The sequence below is a fragment of the Lissotriton helveticus genome, chromosome 1_2 (genome assembly GCF_964261635.1).
Source record: "Lissotriton helveticus chromosome 1_2, aLisHel1.1, whole genome shotgun sequence".
Taxonomy (NCBI): Eukaryota; Metazoa; Chordata; class Amphibia; order Caudata; family Salamandridae; genus Lissotriton; species Lissotriton helveticus.
Window position 1 is genome coordinate 394,296,813 of NC_136058.1, and position 19,897 is coordinate 394,316,709.

Here is a 19,897-nt window from a genome sequence, read left to right on the forward strand (position 1 = left end):
TCCAGTGCTCCCCGCTGTACTCCTCCTCGACCACCGCGTTTGGTCCAAGGGTGCTGCCACCAATAGCCAATATTCTACCCCCGGTGGCCATCTATCGTTCAAAACACTTATGGGGGTATCACCAACATCAAATGTTCTATCTCTGGTGACCGTCTGTTGTACCAAATGCTCAGGAGGGTGTTTCCCACAGCCAATATTTTACCCCCGGTCTCCTTCTGCTGTCCCAAACACTCAAGCGGGGGTGTTCTGTGTCCAGACTGCCGGTAGGGGGCGGCGCACACCGCCAGCGCCCAAAATAACTAAAAATGGCGGCCTCCACTCCTTAATTGCCTCGTCTCTCTCCCACAGACCGCCGCGCCACGGGGGGGTTCCGCACAACTCCACTGTCTCCCGGAGCACTTCCCCCTCTCCCGCGTATCCCGGCAGCTCACCTCTACTCAGCCGGGACCGCCTGGGCAGCTCCGATCACAATCTCGCGGCTCCAGCGGCGGTCTCTCCAGTCAGCGCTGCCTCCGATATATGCCTTCAATTAGAGAGTCTCACTAGGAGCCGATCCAGTCTCCTGGTCTCCAGCGTCTCTCTCCAGCAGCGCAACCAGCCCACACCTTCCAATGCTCCGATGCGCCCTCTCACAGATGCGCCGTCTCGTCTCCACACGGGCGGCGTAGGAATCCAGTCACCGGCCTCAAGCAAGCACAGCGCGTCCAGGCCCCACAGCGACGCGCGAGTCAGCCAGTCTTCGTTCGGCCGTATCTCCCGGCAGTCAGGTCACCAATTACTGCTGGGCAGGTCCCGAGACGGTTCACAGCTGGTGGACCTCATTTGCATGTGTTCTTACGGATGGTGTAGCACATTAATTGACTCGGCCGGCGGAGCCGCTCTACAATGCGGCCATTCTGCTGCTGCGCCAAGCCACGACCCCCCCTAGCTTCCTTTTTAGCAACAGCTCCACTATCGTCTCGTGGAACATAACCAGTTTAAAATTTGATAAAATATCTTGGTTGCTAGGTATCCAACCTTCAATAGTATGCCTACAGGAAACTTGGTTAGTTGATAATTTTGACCAAAAAAAAACTACTTCGTCTTCAGACGAGGACATGCAAAGGGAGGCCTTGCTATCCTGTTATCAGAAGAATTAAGCTGGGACCAAGAAATAATTCACCTAACTAGCCCTAATGTACAATGACTTAACCTAAAGCACTTAGATAAAAATGCTCGTACTAAGTCAATATTTCTGTTTAACATTTTTGTTCCTCCTGGGTTTGAACACGATACAATGCTCTTAAACATATTCAACCAAATAAATGTCACCCTAGGTTCAAAAGAGAATGCACAGATACTCCTAACGGGTGATTTTAATGCAAAAATATCAAATTCTTTACTGCATGCATTTTGGAATTCCGTCCTGCTCTATCCCAGCGGCAGGTTTCCCAGACCATATCAAAACTAATACCCCCGGTCTCCTTCTGCCGTCCCAAACACTCAAGTGTGGGTGTTCTGTGTCCAGACTGCCGGTAGGGGGCCCCGCACACCGCCAGCACCCAAAATAACTCAAAATGGCGGCCCCCTCTCCTTAATTGCCTTGAATCTCTCCCACAGACCGCCGCGCCATGGGGGGCTCCGCACAACTCCACTGTCTCCCGGAGCACTTCCCCCTCTCCCGCATATCCCGGCAGCTCACCTCTACTCAGCCGGGACCGCCTGGGCAGCTCCGATCACAATCTCACAGCTCCAGCGGCGGTCTCTCCAGTCAGTGCTGCCTCCGATATGCCTTCAATTAGAGAGTCTCACTAGGAGCCAATCCAGTCTCCTGGTCTCCGGCGTCTCTCTCCAGCAGCGCAACCAGCCCCCACCTTCCAATGCTCCGATGCGCCCTCTCACAGATGCGCCGTCTCGTCTCCACACGGGCGGTGTAGGAATCCAGTGCCCGGCCTCAAGCAAGAACAGCACGTCCAGGCCCCACGGCGACGCGCGAGTCAGCCAGTCTTCGTTCGGCCGTATCTCCCGGCAGTCGGGTCACCAATTACTGCTGGGCAGGTCCCGAGACGGTTCACAGCTGGTGGACCTCATTTGCATGTGTTCTTACGGATGGTGTAGCACATTAATTGACTCGGCCGGCGGAGCCACTCTCTGCGGCCATTCCGCTGCTCGGCCAAGCCACAACCCCCCCAAGCTTCCTTTTTAGCAACAGCTCCACTATTGCCTCGTGGAACATAACCAGTTTAAAATTTGATAAAATATCTTGGTTGCTAGGTATCCAACCTTCAATAGTATGCCTACAGGAAACTTGGTTAGTCGATAATTTTGACCAAAAAAAAACTACTTCGTCTTCAGACGAGGACATGCAAAGGGAGGCCTTGCTATCCTGTTATCAGAAGAATTAAGCTGGGACCAAGAAATAATTCACCTAACTAGCCCTAATGTACAATGACTTAACCTAAAGCACTTAGATAAAAATGCTCGTACTAAGTCAATATTTCTGTTTAACATTTTTGTTCCTCCTGGGTTTGGACACGATACAATACTCTTAAACATATTCAACCAAATAAATGTCACCCTAGGTTCAAAAGAGAATGCACAGATACTCCTAACGGGTGATTTTAATGCAAAAATATCTAATTCTTTACTGCATGAATATTGGAATTCCGTCCTGCTCTATCCCAGCGGCAGTTTTCCCAGACCATATCAAAACTAATAAAAGAAGGAAAATCATATTGGAACGAATCAATGAAATCAACAGGATAATTTTAAACGGAAGAACGAGAGGAGATGTGCCAGGTTCATATATGCGGAAGGGTCCATCAGGGCTATCTAGACTGGAGTATATTATAAGCAGTTACGACTTTTTCAATACATTTTTCAGTTTATCAATACGATTTGTCCAAAGCAGCCTCCACGCAATACTTTGTCTGGAAATAGACCTCCGTCTTCAGCCAGTTTCTACATGATCTCTAACACATGGTAAAGGAGAGGTATTAGTTAAAGCCAGCCTGAATATTTTGGAGCAGCGAGAATTTGAAACAAATTAACAAAGAAATTAATAGGATAATTGAGTTCCTGTCGGATGAGCAAACCAACAAGAGAGCCAAACCAATCTCCTAGTTTGAAAGTACTAAAATCTTGATATTGAGTACTATGCAGAGGAAGTCTCTTCCTATTAAAAATAGTCCCTTAAAAAAGAAAGACTGTATGTTCGAGAACCAGGCAAGAATCTTATGCCTATGCTAGGAGAAGTGGTACGATTTGGGGGTCTTTCAGGGCTGAAAGTTAACTGGGATAAGTCCATCATTTTTCCACTTACCCCATCCACAACGCCACCAGTATTGGAATTCCCCTTACGATAGACGACAGAAGCAGAACGATATTTGGGAATACAGATTCATACAGATCCAGCAATAGTCATACTTGAGAACTACGGTAAGGCAATACAAATGTTAGAAGATGTGAACCGCTGGGTCAAACCACCACTCTCTCTCTCATTGGGGGCAGAGCTCTTAGGAAAATTGTAGTCCTCCCTAGGTTTCTGTTTCCGAACATACCTATTCTCCTGTCTAAAGCAATTTTTGTGACATTATGCAGTTTTCTGACAAAATTAGCATGGTCGGGAAAGCAGCCAAAGGTTCGGTGGGAGGTCCTCACTCTACCTTATGACATGGGGATCTTAATGCGCCAGACCTAGAATTGTACTATAAAGTGGTGCAAAGCTCTTTCGCCTACTACTGGATTCATGGCCCACACGATCTGCCTAATCAGTGCTTGGAGAGAGACGCCGCACACCCCCACACACTCCCACAGAAACTTTCAAGGCTCCAACCTGCCAATTTGGAGTCTTTGATCTACTGAACACTACCTCACATGCATGGTGGAGCTTGTGAGATAAACAAGGGGCACACTCTTGTATTCCCGCATGTTAACCTGGAGCGGTGCACCTGGCTCTCGTTAGTACTGGTAACAAATATGAGAACTGGCCTGCAAACGTAAGGGGTAACAAAGATGGGAGATCTTTTTCACAAACTAAAGGTTGGGAATTGGAGGAATATCCCTGAGCAAGGTACCCGCCATCAGCCCTGACTCGATATCACTGCCATGAATTGAGAGAACTATTAGGACAAGACTTGCAAGAGCCACCAGTCATGCCGGCACGTTCTGCCGCGATACAGAAGAAGCCCCAGACAAGCTAGTAAGAGTGCTCTATGCTTACGCACAGACAGGCGCAGACCCAGTGTAACTAAAGCATTCATTCAAGCAAGCTTTATTCGACAAATGTCATAAAAGCATAAGATACATAAAATTCATCTCAAATGTTAAAAAGCTTAAAATACATAATATCTAAAGTGCAATTCATCTTAAAATTCAGCATAAAATTCATAATAGCTAAAATATACAATATACCATAAAATACAACATAAGCATAATATGGCCAAATTACCCCTTCAACATTTTACTCCTAATAGTCCAAGACCACCCTAGGAACTTTGCCACTGCTATATATACAGGAGGGTTAGTACTTGTGCAAATAATTCTAGTAGCTGCCATACCACTCCTGGTACCCAATAGTTTACACATTGGGCGCAGCCATGCCCTCCGTGGGGCAGAATACGCAGGGCACCCAAATAGCATGTGGCCGATTGACTCCAAGGGGGCCGGACAACAGGGACAAGAGGCCTTTCCACCATTTGACCACCTAGATGTGAATGCTCTGATTGGTAAACTACCAATTCTAAGCTGGAAATAGAGCTTTCTATCCAGTGGTTTGGTTTTATCCCAGAATGTTTCTAAAATATTCTCATCTTTGAAATCCCAGAAGATCCCTGTGAGCGAAAGTGGAGCAGTAGTCCTAAAAGCTTTTGAGGCCACCATCCCCAAGTACAAACCCTTTAGGACCTTCTTCTGTGGAAACCTAGCACTGAGTGGATCCTCTCATAGCTCTTGCATTCCTAACTCGACAAGGATCCCACCAACGCCCGATAACCACTTGATTTTGTGAAAGGTATCACTTTCAATTATATCCATGAGTCCTGCAGCAAATATTCTTAGTTCAGGGGTTGACCATAAGCACCTCCAGTACAATATTGGTCGCAAGTTAGCAATAAGTTCTATTGGTCACATTCCTAAATCATAAAAACGAGGACACATAGGGGTACTCTGGGGTAAATTAATAAGATTGCATTGGAACCTATTTTCAGATACAGTCATTTTACCTAAATTCTCAAAGCCCCAGATCTCTGCGCCGTAAAGGGCTGAGCTAACCAGCTTTGCGTCGTAAACACGTAGAGCAGGGGCAACTGGTTTTGTTAATGACTTAGCATGCTTTAAGCTCAAGGCTCCAGCCAGTTGGCGATGCTTGAGCCTTGCCAACTCAACCTGTTGGTTCCATCGCAAATCATGTTGAATACTAACACCCAAATAGTTCAAAGCCTTGACTTGCTCAAGGGGTAATTCATTCATGAATATATTACCCTTATAGGATTTATGTTGATTAAAAGACATAAATTTGGATTTTAAAACATTTACTTCTAGACCTCGGTTGGTGCAACAATTTTCAAAAATACCTAGAACTTTTTGCAATCCACTCGGGGTCTTACCAATAATTAGACAATCGTCAGCAAACATTAAAATGGGTACTTTCGCACCTGCTAGAGTTGGGGCATCAACATTAGCTTCAATCAGTAGTTTGGCCCCATCATTAATGTATAGAGAAAACAGGGTTGGCGCTAGCACACAGCCTTGTCGCACCCCTCTTTCTACTGGAAACTGGCTGGTAACGCTTCCAGGAGAACCCCATCTTATCTGCGCATAAATATGCTCATGGAGTCTCATAATTAGCGAAAGAAGGCCACGAGGCATACCCATATCATGTAGAACAGACCACAGGATCGAGCGTGGAACAAGATCAAAGGCTGACCTTAGATCAATGAAGGCAGCATATAAACTACCCCCACATAATTGCACAGTCTTCCAATGAAGCATTGCAAAATGCAATATTTGGTCGACTGTGCTAATGCAGGCTCTAAATCCTGCTTGGAGGTGGGATAAAATATTCTGCTCGCGCTCCCATTCCTGCACTTTGTTCAAAATCAGTCTACCAAAGATCTTTTGCATGGTATCAATCAGACTGATTGGGCGGTAATTACCGGGGAGTGACTTATCCCCCTTCTTAAAAACTGGCATAATTTCCGCACCATTCCACGATTCGGGTATAGGTGCTCCCTTTGCTATTAGATTTGCCAAAAATAATATATACCTCCCCCAAGATTCTCTATCATGCAAAAAGGTATCAGCTGGTACTCCGTCTATACCTGGCGCCCTACCAGGCACCACAGAATCTAAGGCGCAATTTATATCCCCAATATTGAATGGATCTTCTGAAAAGGGTGTGCGTATAACCTCTACACTTGTACTTGGTTCCACACTTTTTGCATATTGCGGCTTAAAATAAGCCACCCACTCTTCTTGGGCTACCCAGTTTTGTGGCTTTTCAGGTTGGTCCTCACAACCCCACTTAAGTATATTCCAAAAATATTTGGAATTCTTTGGGGCGCTAGCTTCCTTGTGCTCTTGCCACCACTCCTCATCCCAGGCTCGCTTTGATTTGGATATTACACTTTTATAGGCTGCCCTTGCAAGGCGTACAGCGATACTAGATCCAAACTTTATAGCCTGACCCAAATCATGACGTGCTTGCCTACATTCTTTGGAATACCAGCGTGGAGAGCGGTTAGTTTGTGCCTTATTCACCTTGCAGGGTCTAACAAACAAACCCTTTAATTGGTTAAACAATGTTTCGTGTGTCCTAGTACCAGATTCTAAATCTAAGTCCGTACCACCACTACTGGCATGTACCCCCAACTCCCTCGTTGCTTGCTCTAGCTTGCTTGAAATAAAATCTATATGCTCCTGGCATTCTAGCAATTTTGCCCATTTTATGTGGCGCATATCATTCGTAAGAACTATATTTGGGGGAGACACTTCATTCGATCCCCTGGCAGCCGTAGGCACCTTCCAATAAGACAAGAACATACATAGAGGATTGTGATCGCTCTCCAACCGATCAACAACCATCATATCCTCTATGTATTCCCACATTCCAAGACTCACTAAAATGTAGTTCTTCTTGGGCGGCAATAGTCTCTGATTTTTTGTCCCCTGTACTCCTCGCATATACATTGTAGATATCTACAGGTTTAGCCTGTCTATACTTAAGGGTAACAATCTGTATATCCCTGTGGTTTGAGGGGAGCACCTTTACACTAACTTCTAAATCCTGCCTAATCCAGATACCTAAACCCGCTGAAGGTCACCCTCTTTCGCCCTTTTCTGCGGGTACGATAAAATTTAAAACACCCGGGAAATACTGTGCTTTAAGTAGCCAGGTTTCTTGGAATAGACAGATATTATACAGATTAATAAACAAGGCCCATTCCGGGGTTTGAATCTTCGTGTTCAGTCCTGCGACGTTCCAAGATAAGATTGAACCAAATTTCTCCAGGCCATCAGGGAGGTTAGGGCTCATATTTAAATTTGGGCCTTCTAGGACGCAACCTGACAAGGGGTTATCGTGATCTTCCAACAACCACGAGGTTACTGGTGTGCAAAGAATGCCTGGATTAAGATCTACATGCAGGCTCGGACTTTCCGCTATGATAGAGACTGAGAGGCCTGATTGGTCACCTTTATCTGGTAGTCAATCATTAGACTCTAAGCCCGAACAGCCTTGTTCACTTTTGAGTGCTCGCTTTCCTGTTTCAGCCAGACAATGTTGGGGGGAGAAGATCTCATTTGTATGGCAGAATAATCTGGGGAGCAACTTCTAAATTCCAACAGTATTAAATTCTCTGCCATATTTGCCTGTTTAAAAACTAGTTCAATACAGTCGGTTTTGCCCCCTTGGGTAGAAAGCCTTTGTGCCCTAACAATATCATCTCTTATCACTGATTGACAACACCTGGTGTGCCTAATCCAATGAATAGCCTTATTAGTTAGAGATTCACTTGATTCTCGATCCCTCCCAGGGCCCAATTTTGGAACATTCACCAAATAAACTTTCGGTGTTTCATTCATATCGGCATGGTGTTGTAGTTTACCTCTGTCCATTGTAGGAATTTTATTGTTAATTTGTTTGGACACGCTAGCTTGGTAACGATGTCTACCGCTCAGTTTGGAATCACCACTTCTTTCCCTTAGCTGTGTTTCCCCTAACGTTGCAATTGGTTGTTTGCCGACATTAGTATAAGAGACTTGCGACAACCCTTTCCTTGCCCTAGCCGCTTCGCTATACAAAGCACCAGCCTGGATCAAAACACTATCTCTGCTTGGGCGAGACACAATGCGTTGGGTTGCCACATTGCCCTGATCTATAGGCATACCATTTGTTTTCTTATTTGCTATGCAAGTAGAACAGGGACCTCGGCCTAATATGGTTTTATTTACTGAAGCGGTAAGGCTTTCGATCTTAACCTGCATGCCCTCAACCAGTTTACATAATTGTTTTACCACAATGGTCAGAGCAGTGCGGTCTTCCTCAGTGGGAACGAGAAAGTCAAGAAGTCCCCCCAGTGTTGATTCACTAGCTCCTTGGGGAACAACAATCTCACATGTACTAGGTTGGGCTCCTTCACCATCAATCGTAGAACTACAGCTATCAGTATTTGCTAGGGCTGAAAACCTATTTTTACAAATATTAATTGGATCAACCACAAGGGGGCATATTGCTCTATGTTCTATACCAGAATTACTAATCTCATTTCCCCCCTCAGCATTCCCTTGATCTATAACTCTGTCACCTTGTTTTCTCCCTAGGAACATGTCAGGGACCACTATTGGGCCTTGCTTAATTCCCCCCTTAGTACATCCACGGGGCTCTTACATCCACTTTCTGGCTTCTGATTAGGGAGGTGGTTGGTTGTAAGTAGTGCTCCACATTCCTCGATTAGCTTGTCAATACGGTCCATAACACAGTTCGCCCCTGCATGCGTTGCTACTTTCTTAGACTTTTTTTACTTCTTCCCCTTTATCAGTACACTTGGTCCCTCACCCCCTCCCTCCATACATTTTCTCTTCCCCATTACTTAGGTTCTCGTGCTATTAAGGCACTCGTACAATGTCAACAGTACCTTCTTGAGGCGATAACAAGGGGGGTGGCCCAGCCCAGCCTCCTCTGGCCCCCGACGGCCCGCCCTTTGCCCGGGCTTAGCCCGGCACCCGCCCGCGCACGTCCCGCGCATCGGGAGGGTCCAGACGCTTATGTCCTTCCGATGGCTAGGGGGAGGGGAAAGCTGTCCACCGGTGTGCCCACTGCTTTCTGCGCCTCGCAGTTCCCAGCTGGAGCCTTCTGCAGTCACGAGCGTCTTCGGCAGAGCGGAAGCCGCGAGAGGTCTATATAGCCCCCGGTGGCTAGGGGGAGGGGCAAGCTGTCCTCCGGTGTACCCACTGCCTTCTGGGCCTCGCAGTTCCCAGCTGGAGCCTTCTGCAGTCGCGAGCGTCTCCCGCAGAGCTGGAGACGCGAGAGGTCTATGCATCCCCCGGTGGCTAGGGGGAGGGGCAAGCTGTCCTCCGGCGCGCCCACTGCCTTCTGGGCCTCGCAGTTCCCAGCTGGAGCCTTCTGCAGTCGCGAGCGTCTCCCGTGGAGCGGGAGAGGCGAGAGGTCTATGTAGCCCCTGGTGGCTAGGGGGAGGGGCAAGCTGTCCTCCGGTGTGCCCACTGCCTTCTGGGCCTCGCAGTTCCCAGCTGGAGCCTTCTGCAGTCGCGAGCGTCTCCCGCAGAGCGAGAGACGCGAGAGGTCTATGTAGCCCCGGTGGCTAGGGGGAGAAACAAGCAGTCCTACGGTGCGCCCACTGCCTTCTGGGCCTCGCTGTTCCCAGCTAGAGCCTTCTGCAATTGCGAGCGTGTGACTAAAGCAAGATCGGCCTAGCCGAGAGACTTGGGTAGGCCCATGGAAGATAAGGTACGGCAGTCCTGCTGCGCTAGAACGAAGGAGGGATCTGTAAATGGGGACACCAGTTGATACACTTTAAGTACATAAACCAGGTGTATTATACGCTGGAAAAATTGTACTGATATGGCCTACGGGAATCTGCAAACTGCCTGCGATGCAGTGAGCAGGAAGACGGGTTTATACATGCTGCTTGGTACTGTCCAGCGATATTTCAATTCTGGGAAGGAGTTTTCCAGGCATTGACGGCTAGAACAGCCTCACTATACAGATGGAACCAATGCTAGCTTTATTGTGATACGATAAGGACCTAGGAAAATCGGTCAGGAAGCTAGTAGTTATTGGACTACTATTAGCTAAGCACAGAGTAGCGATGCGCTGGGCAAGGGGCCCTGCCCCAAAATTGAGGGATCGGCACTCGGACATGGCATACTGTAATGTATAGTTGGACACTTCTAATGAGCTTCAGTATGTGCAGAACCACCCTAGGGACTACTGGACCCTTTATAAGGAATACTTAGTGGAAAATTGCGAAAATGCCGAGGAGGAAGGGCACGCAGAGGGGCGATGCTGGACACAGGATACTAATAGAGGGTTGCAGGCTGCAGAGTGGTGGGCTATGGAATGGGGCTGCGGTAACACCAGACCCCTGCAAAAGACAAACGAATGTATGCAGTTGAAGAATGTACGGACGACAGGTCCTCTGGGGCAGATGTGTGGGGAGAGGTCTATCGAATGATTGTCAGCAGCAGAAAGGTATACTGAAGAGCGCCACTTTCCACTGAATGCTTTGTACTACTTTCTGTATCATACAAGAACTAAGTTGTGCAGTGGGACTACAAGGTGGTCAAATGTGCATGTGTGATCTTTAAAATGTTAATAAAAAAGAATTTAAAAAAAAACAGCAGAGAGGAGTTGGACACGAAAAGCAAGGAATCCCCTGAGAGTGTGAAACATTTTTCTGGACTATACAGCTATTTCGGATATTTCAGGAATTGCCTTAAATGAATGGAAGATCCAAACTACCTGCTTGTGGAACGGTGGAGGATGAGTGGAGCCTGCAACCTGCAACCAATTCTCAATTGCATTTTGTATTTGTTGGGTTGGTAATAGTGAGCCGCAGCACAGTGAACATGAAATGCAAAGTGCCACAGAAAGAAAGTGCTTGTAGCTACTAAACAAAAAGGTTTAGGCGATCCTCTAAACCAAAACGTTTGTTGATCCTCAGTTACAATTGACATACATACACTGTTGTTCCTGTGTCGTAGTAAGCATGTAATGTAGTGCAGATGGTTAACGCATCCACTGCGGACATCTGCAGCACGCAGAGCACAGGCTTGAAGCCTTTTAAGATGCAACACGTCCTCGACCCTTCTTTTGTGAAGAAGTCCCCTCCCTATGATGGGGAATGCTATACAACATGTGGAGTGGAGTATAATGGACATAAGGTGTGGATATTCTTAAAAGGATTGATGCGTGTGTGTGTCTGTTTGTATTCCCAAAACGCTGGCAGGTATAATCCTATGTGCTGTTCATTACACTAAAATCTAACCTTGCCGTTGCATTTCGGAAGCAAACTGTGTTGTTAAATGAAACCTACGGGAACCTAATTTTAGGTAGAATGAAGTCCTGCATGAACCAAGAAGAGGTAGACGTAGGGTTCCTGCTGCTCAGGCGTCGGCAGTGCAGAGACTCGTAATAATGATCATTTTATCTGAGCATGGTCCTGAGAGATCGACTCTCCATCCAAAGCGTACAGCCCCCCTCTCCATCAGTGCTAGCAGTGACGCCCAGCTCGGGTTTATGCATACTTGTGGAAAGACCAGGATGCCATGAGCTCAGGTGCAAGCAAAGGAAATCACCAATTTGACTGTTGTTGGGCTGCTAATATACAGTAATTTACCAGGTTCAACTGGCCCCTCACAGCCCTGGTCCCCATGCCACTGCACCTGCTGCACCATTGATATAGTGCACAGAAGCATGAGGAGTCAGCAAGCACCAGCAGGAGTGTGTGATGAATGGGCCAAGAACAGCAGGAGCATCTGCCATCCGCTGGGAAAACACGAACATGGACTTCAAACAAAATATTATCTCCAAGCCTAAGACTGAAAGAGATATCTTCAACCATGAGGAGCGCAAATAAATGAATGCTTGCAGTGATTCATTTGTTTTAAGAAAAAAACCTAAGTGCCTGTGCTCATGCCATCGCTGTTGCTGCACACGTGCAAAGCTGGTGCTGCACCATTAGTTTAGTGCCCTATTGGCTAGTTCTCCAGCTAGGGGAGTAAATCATTAGGGGCCCCTTGTACAAAGCATTTTTGCAGTCGGAAACGCCCAACCACAAAAATGCTTTTACAAATGTACCAAATACAAATTGTGATTCGGTAACACGCTGCCTACTTGCAATTAGTGTTTGCGATTTGGTATTTAAAAGGGGTGTGTTTACGGCATTTCTTCCAATTACTGAATCTGAATGGACTGTATGAAAGTTTTGCGACCGAATTAAGGTCAAGTTTTACTGACTCCCTGAAGGAGGTGGTAACCCATTTGCAAATAGGTAGGGGTCCTTTGAAGAATGGAAAACAAATATTTTTAAGAGCAGGTGGCTACTGTCCCATGGACCCCTCTGTCTACTCTTAAAAAATTCAAAGCTTATTTTTTTCTTTTTAAATGCATCCCATTATCCTTTAAGGAAATTGGGCTGCATTAAAAAAAAATAAACAGACTGCTTTATTAAAACCCAATCATAGACATTGTGACCAGCTGACCTCAGCAGGCTGCCATCTCTGTGATGGTTGTGATTCCTAATGGGTCTCAAATTGCGACCTACCTCACTAATATGCATGAGGTAGGTCTTTTTGAATCTCGCTAGCAATCGCTAATGAAACTCAAAAGAGTTTCATACATTAGGAATTCTAATTTCCAAATTCCGACTCAGAGAATCGCAAATAGGAAATCGGTATTCCTGATGCTAGTACATCCTGCCCTAAGTCTTGTTGTATTTTGCATTCTTCGAATGAGGAAAGCAAAAAAGGGCTGGGATGAAAAAAAGAAATTAAAAAAAAAATCAGTCTGGACACAGTACTTACTCCTTACAAGAGGTAAATCAGTTATACCTGGCGGCACTCATAGATAAGGGGCTGCTCAGTGGGTTAGCTGCTTTCCAGTTGGTTGCGGCAGCACTCTTCACTACCGAAGGCTGAGCGCTGTAGAGCTTACAGAGTGACAAAAAAAGTAAAGGTGAGCCCTATAGGAGGGGATCTTAAATTAACAGAATGCTGACTCGAACCCATTGCAATGCAAGATACAGCAGGATTTATTGAGGAAAAGAGGTCTACATACATCTGCAATAACCACAGTTCAACTACTAACTCTTAAACAAATGTGATAAAAGGTATGATGGGAAGAGAAAAGAGCCCATGTTTCTTTCTGCAGCTCCAACGGTAATCACACACCACAAAGAGCGAGCAGCGCCTGGGCTGAAGATGGAAGCAAGTCCCTTCCACGAGGCGAGTACCTCTGTGCATGGCAGAGGGGCTACGGGCTTCGATTTGTTGGCACTTTGGCATCTGTGAATAGGGGGCTTCGCTGAAAGCCCTAGCTGTGAGCTAAAAGTTGTTGTAACGTGTAAGTAGTAGTTTAGTTTGTGTTTTGTAAGACGGTGTGATAGCGTTGCGGCTGTGTCCTCATGTAATGGCGTGAGAGAGGTGGTGAATGAATCCTATAATCGGTTGGTACAATAGAATCAACTAGCAGTGAGAAGGACTCAGAACATTTATAAAGAAATAACACAAGGATGTGATTGGTTACCGATCATATCTCCTTACATTCTTGTACGGCGGCTCGCAATCACGCTTCACAGGTGACCAGAGCTGCAATTGCAGAGCCCAGGTCTAGGCCAGGAAAATGACTCATCTTAATGATGCTGCCTCACTGGGGGCACATAGGCCTTAGCATGCTTGCGGCAGGGTCAGAAATGACTTCTCTAAATAATTTTAGCACAGGCATACCATTATGCACGGAGTGCTTGCCTTTTGAACACTTTTAGCTGGGACTTAAACATCAGTATGCCGTACATCGTGCCCTTAAATACCGAACAATGCTAATTAGTGCATGGACTTTTAAAATAAATTAATCTGCAGGCGCGGATCATGCCCGGACAGCCACTGCTGCCTGTAAAGCCCTGCAACCTCTCTCAGAAACTAGTGCAGCAAACAGCATGCGAAGAAGAAACATGCTGCACAACTTGTGACCCTCGGCAATCCGATACACTGCAGTTTAAGAGGCACGCTGCAACGTTCTCCCCTCTTCCACGGTGGTATGCTGCTAGGCCCAAGATCTGCTCTCTGTGCTCCTTCACGCAAGAGATCTTTTTTTCCACGCTGCTCGCTTTTTAAAAGCGAGAGCTGCAAATGGTGCCTCAGTGATGTGTGAAGTGTATGCTCTTCGCAACGGAGTTTGCGCACTCAGGGTTATTACACTAAATGCATGCTCCCTACAGGGAACAATGGCCATTAGGAATTTATGACTATAAGCCCTCGCTAAGTTGCAACATTCCAGTAAAACTTACTTTGGGGTAAGCAGGACATAAGATTGTTACAGTGAAAATGGATCTAGTTTGTCTTTATTGGTGTTGTAGAAACGTTCATTTTGAGTGAAGTTCCTGGCATAAACTGTGCAGTGATAGGGTTCAGTTTAGTGTGTATTATTTGGTGCCGTTGCATATGAAGCTCTTCTCACACCCAGTGCAGTGATGAGGCCTCTCACTGGAGTGTAAACTTCGGAGCCGTAGAAGATGTGCGTTACCAGTAAAGCTCTTCTCACACCCAGTGCAGCGATAAGGCCTCTTTCCTGTGTGTGCCCTTTGATGCCATACATGGCCTTTCTTTCTGAGAAAAGAGCTTGGAAGACACTTTGCAGTGATAAGGTTTCTCTCCAGTGTGTTTGGTGTTACGAGACTTGATTTTTGATTTAAGCTCTTCTCGCACACAGTGCAGTGAAAAGCCTTCTCTCATGTGTGTATGCTTTGATGCCGTACAAGGGATCCCTTATCACCAAAGCACTTGGAACACACTGTGCAGTGATAAGGCCGCTCTCCTGTGTGTACGCTTTGATGCCGTACAAGGGATCCCTGAAAAGCGAAGCGCTTGCAACACAAGGTACAGTGATAAAGCTTCTCTCCTGTGTGTACAATTTGATGCCGTACAAGGGTCGACTTATCAGAAAAGCGCTTGGAACACAGAGTGCAGTGATAAGGTCTCTCTCCGGTGTGTGTTCTTTGATGCAGTACAAGGTTTGTCTTCTGAGAAAAGGTTTTGGAACACACAGTGCAATGATGAGGCCTCTCTCCTGTGTGTACGCTTTGATGCTGTACAAGGGTCGACTTATGAGAAAAGCGCTTTGAACACACAGTGCAGTGATAAGGTCTCTCTCCGGTGTGTATTAGTTGGTGCTTTAGTAGATTTGCCTTTTGACTGAAGCTCTTCTCACACATGGTGCAGTGATGAGGCCTCTCTCCTGTGTGTACACTTTGATGTCGTACAAGGCTATTCTTATGAGCAAAGAGCTTGGAACACTCTGTACAGTGATACGGCCGCTCTCCAGTGTGTGTTCTTTGATGCTGTAAAAAATGTCCCTTTTGAGTGAAACACTTTTTACACGTTTCGCAGGGATATGGCCCGAGGCTGGTGTGTACTTTTTTGTGCATCACAAGAAGTGTCTCATTGATAAATCCTTTGTCACACACATTACAAGCAAAGCGTCTCTCCCTCATGTGCATTCTGCGCCGTTTCCTTAAGTAGATCTTTTGAGTTATATTCATCTTGCCTCCGGAACCTTTATGGCTTTCTTTCCCATTCATACTTCCTAGATGTGATTGTTGTTCTGCAAAATATAAAAAACATTGAAAATTACATGAAGAAAATATTTCTTTAAAAAGCTGCATTGGTATAATATGGAGAAGTGAACAGTTACAATTCAGGGAAAAAAAATTATGTTCAAGAAAAAAAGTCACACTTCCCTTTGAGACACAAATGGTGGCTAGTCCTCCTACATAAAGTACGTTGACCGAGTCCTGCAGCAGGAGCATGCTGGGAAATCAAGTGATTCACAAGAACCACTGTTGGACATGGGGGTTCTGGTTGGCTAGGGTAGGCACCTAAGGCAGGCAGAATCTACCACTCTAGCCAGGGTAAGCCAGATACACACCTGAGATAATCTGCGCTCACCCTCTGGTAGCTTGGCGCAGAGCAGTCAGGCTAGTTTAAAGAGGCAATGTGCAGAGCATTTGTGCCACACACTCGCGCAGCAACACAGTGAGTAAACCACAAAATGGAATCCACGCAGGATTATGTAAAAATAAATTCTATATTGTAAACCAAACAAGACCAAAATGACTTAAATCACACAGTTCGTGCAAATAATGCAGGTTTGACAGAGAAAAACACACATTACTATGAAAACATAGGTCACAGCGCACCTGCGCTCCTATTACACTTCATATGGTAACTGTAGTGAACATGGTTGACGTGATTGCATTTAGAAACCAAACGTAGGGCGCAGGAGCACCTACTAAACGCTAAACAGTAATTGAGCTTGAGTCTCCCAGCAGTTCTCCTCTATGGACGGCCATGCACCATTCTTGAGGTCATCTCTAGAGCAGAGACAATGCTGAACAAGAAATACCCCTTGCGCTCTTGCGAGTCCAGAGCCCTCTGGGGCCGCTTGAATCGCATTTCTTTGCCCAAGGGAAACCAAGCCACCCGTGAAGGAGAGCAGGGCGGCTTTACCACTCTTCTGGACCCAACCCACCTCACAGTACCTTTGTGGGTGCAGGGTCACTGTCTGTGGTTCTGAAAATTCTGGACTCGTGTAATAAACTTTGTCGTAGTATGACGATTTTGGTATCAAAAGACCGAGAATGGCTAGTACACTATGTACAAGCATTTTCGTCATATTCCAGTAACGATTTCACCTCGAAATCGTCATTTTCGTCATGAACCCTTGGCTTCCATTTTGTGTACGGCAGCCATTTTGTGAGTTGCCCTCACATAGGCTTATAATACAGCTAAATTCGATTCCAAAGGACACGTACACCTTAATTGACTTCTCTCTGACCTGGGCAAGCTGAAACCATTGCCCCAGGCCGAACCTGCCCGGCCAGTTCCTTTCCCAGTGGCCGAGCGAGATAGCATCAAGGCACAACATGCCATAAACCTTTTCATCACACACACACCCTGCCTAATCTTGCTCACACCTGTCCCTGTTTCTTTCTCTACAACTTGCTTTACGAGGAGGAGGTGCCCGTTTTTATTCGGGGTACACCGATATCTGATGAAAACGTTGGGCCTTGCCAGGTGGGCTGAACAAATTGAAATGTGGGTTTGTCATCATGACTCTGCTTTTTCTTTGTAGTGAAAATATGTGAATGGTCTACTGTAAATCTAAGAATGTTTGCCTGAAGCATAATATTTTGTATAAAAAGAGAAGACTGGCTTTGCAAGATTGAGCAGTCTCCTGAGAATATACACACCATATATACACACTTCTAGGACGCCTGTTACTTGGTTGCAGCCAATAAATTCGATCTTTGACTTCACCTAGAAGACTCTGAGTTTCTGTGTCTGAATCAGGAAAGCACTCGAGGTCTTAGGGTGTACCCTGACACCGCTGGGTTACCGGTTCGGTACAGGTTCTGAAAAACCCAGTACCTCAGCTGGCGCCCAACGTGGGGAGATACCAACGGTACCGGTCCAAGCCAGAGGTTTGTGAGGAGCTTCGTGTGAAAATTCTGGAGGAAGGCCGCCACTTCATCGACCCCTGCATGTCGACGTGGTCCGAAAGTCTTTGCTGCGAGGTTCCCCGCTTCCCGACGGCTACGAAGGACTGCTGCCCTGGCTATCGCCCTGATTTGGACCCTTTATGTTTGGTAGAGCGAAACGTTAGACGAGTCTTCTGGTGACGTCATCGATATCTCAGTTAAGTATAAGTGGAGCGTCTCCCAGTCCTTAGTTGGTATTAGTTTGGGTATCCCCTTGGGATCTTTGATTTGGAACTTGCAAGTACCAAAGCCGAAGGACTCGTGTATTCACGAGAATATCGTAATCGATAATCCTTTGAAGTTTGAAGCTAGACTAGAGAGCGAAGATGCCTGGTCTTAGCAGACTTGGAAATTTGTTTTGTCTTGGTTGTAATAATAGGGATTCACGATTGGAGGACTCGTGTCCGGTTCCTCCGATTGGAACTCCAACTTATGAATTGTATGTGAAACATGGAGTAGGCCCCATCACATATAATGAAGTATGGATCCGATACACCAGAAAAGATGGTGTTTTAAAATGGCCCCAATATGGTAGCTTTGACACAGAAATTTTAGATAACCTCGAAGTTAAACTTTTTAAGAAGAAAGCCCGGTCCGCGATGCTTGACTCTACGCGATGGCGTAAGGAAGCCAAACAGAAGGAAATTAAATTAGCAAAGAAAAATTAGAGAGAAAGGGGCATTTCGATAATGCAAGCTGCTATGCAGTTTAAAGATAACGAAGAAGAACAGATGAGTGAGCAGTTGCACAGGCAACGTAAAATGGTAATAGATAAATGTTATCCAGTTTTGCCGCCTCTTCAGCAAGATGCAGCAAAAGACCTTGAAAAAGATCCCCTAATGTCGCATTTGTTAAGTTCGCCACCCCCTTATGCGCAGAATGCTACGGCACCCCCGCAACCTTTAGTTGCGCAACCTTTAGTTGTTTTGCCTCCTGTTCCTCCACAACCACCAGCTGCTCTTCAGTTGGCTACTGCTCCTCCGGTGCATCCTCCTCAAGGGCCACCGGCTTTGACATCTGCTCTGCCTTTTCTTCCTACAACTTTAACTACTATAACGACTACCACTCCTGGTACTCCTCCTGACACTGCCTCTGCGTCTGCCTTGCCTCACCCTGCTTTTCCGCTTGTCTTTTCATCGACTTCTCCTTCTGTCCGACAAAGAGTGGCTAGTACTGTTACTAGTCTCCTATATCCTCTCTTTGGAGCAACAAGTGCAACCCCTGCCTCTGAGCGTAAGCAGTTGCGTAGTCAACTGCCTGATTCTAGGGAGAAGGGAACGTTGAATTATTTAGCACATAAATGGGTTACCGACCCGACGAGGTACGGGCTAGAATCTGTTATGGATGTCTTCTATCAGTGGGAAGCATCGAAGCAGAGATACGTTTTTGAGAAAATGTGTGGTTTTCTATGTGAAGATTTAGAGGACAATGATTTGGAATCTAATCCGCCCGAGTTGAGCCATGTACGGTTCGAGTTTTCAAAAGGCGCAATTGTAGGTTCAGATGTTAAGAAAGCAGTTGCGATGTTGTTGTCGCTTAGGACTGAAGGTGTTTCTAGGTCGTTGTTTGATTCTGATTCCTCTGTTAAGAAGAAGGGAAGACAATATCCCATGAGAGAAGTTCCTCCGGTATGGAAGGAAGAAGTAGCAGCTGGTCATAATAATATTCCCCCAGCTATACCAGCACATTTTCAGCGTGTTTGGGTACATGTTCCATGGAAGCGCGCTGAAGTTTTGGCCCTTAAGCAGACATTGCCTGATCCCCGTAAGAATCCTGCAGGGTATTACAAGGAACTGTCACAGACTGCAGGCTCTTGCATTATGAATTTGGCCGATATAGACATGTTGTTTGGGAATGTTGTTCCACAGCCTTTATGGGGAAAGATTCGTCATGCAGACCATGATCAGGAGTTAGGTGACTCATGGGCCAATATTACTGCTGCAGATGCCCGACAAGTTGGTGGTGCTAAACCAGAGCCTTTAGTAGCAGATCTCCCTGGTAGAATCATTAATTACATGAAAACTTTAATGCCCGCGATGCGTGTGAATTGGGACAAGTTGTCTGCGTGTAAGCAGAAGAAAGATGAAACGGTGTCAGATTTCTTCACCAGGTTTGAAGAAACGTTTGTCGACCACAGTGGTCAAGAT

General features: G+C 46.2%; 1 protein-coding gene across 1 annotated transcript in view; it reads right to left on the minus strand.

The window, feature by feature from the left end:
* Positions 1-13,279: 13,279 nt before the first annotated feature.
* LOC144807954 (uncharacterized) overlaps positions 13,280-19,897 on the minus strand; it is a 65,723-nt gene continuing 59,105 nt past the window's right edge. The window contains exon 2 of the mRNA XM_078673546.1: positions 13,280-15,814. Coding sequence (XP_078529672.1) covers positions 14,943-15,814 — 872 coding nt within the window. The 3' untranslated portion in view covers positions 13,280-14,942. The remainder of the gene's footprint in view (positions 15,815-19,897) is intronic.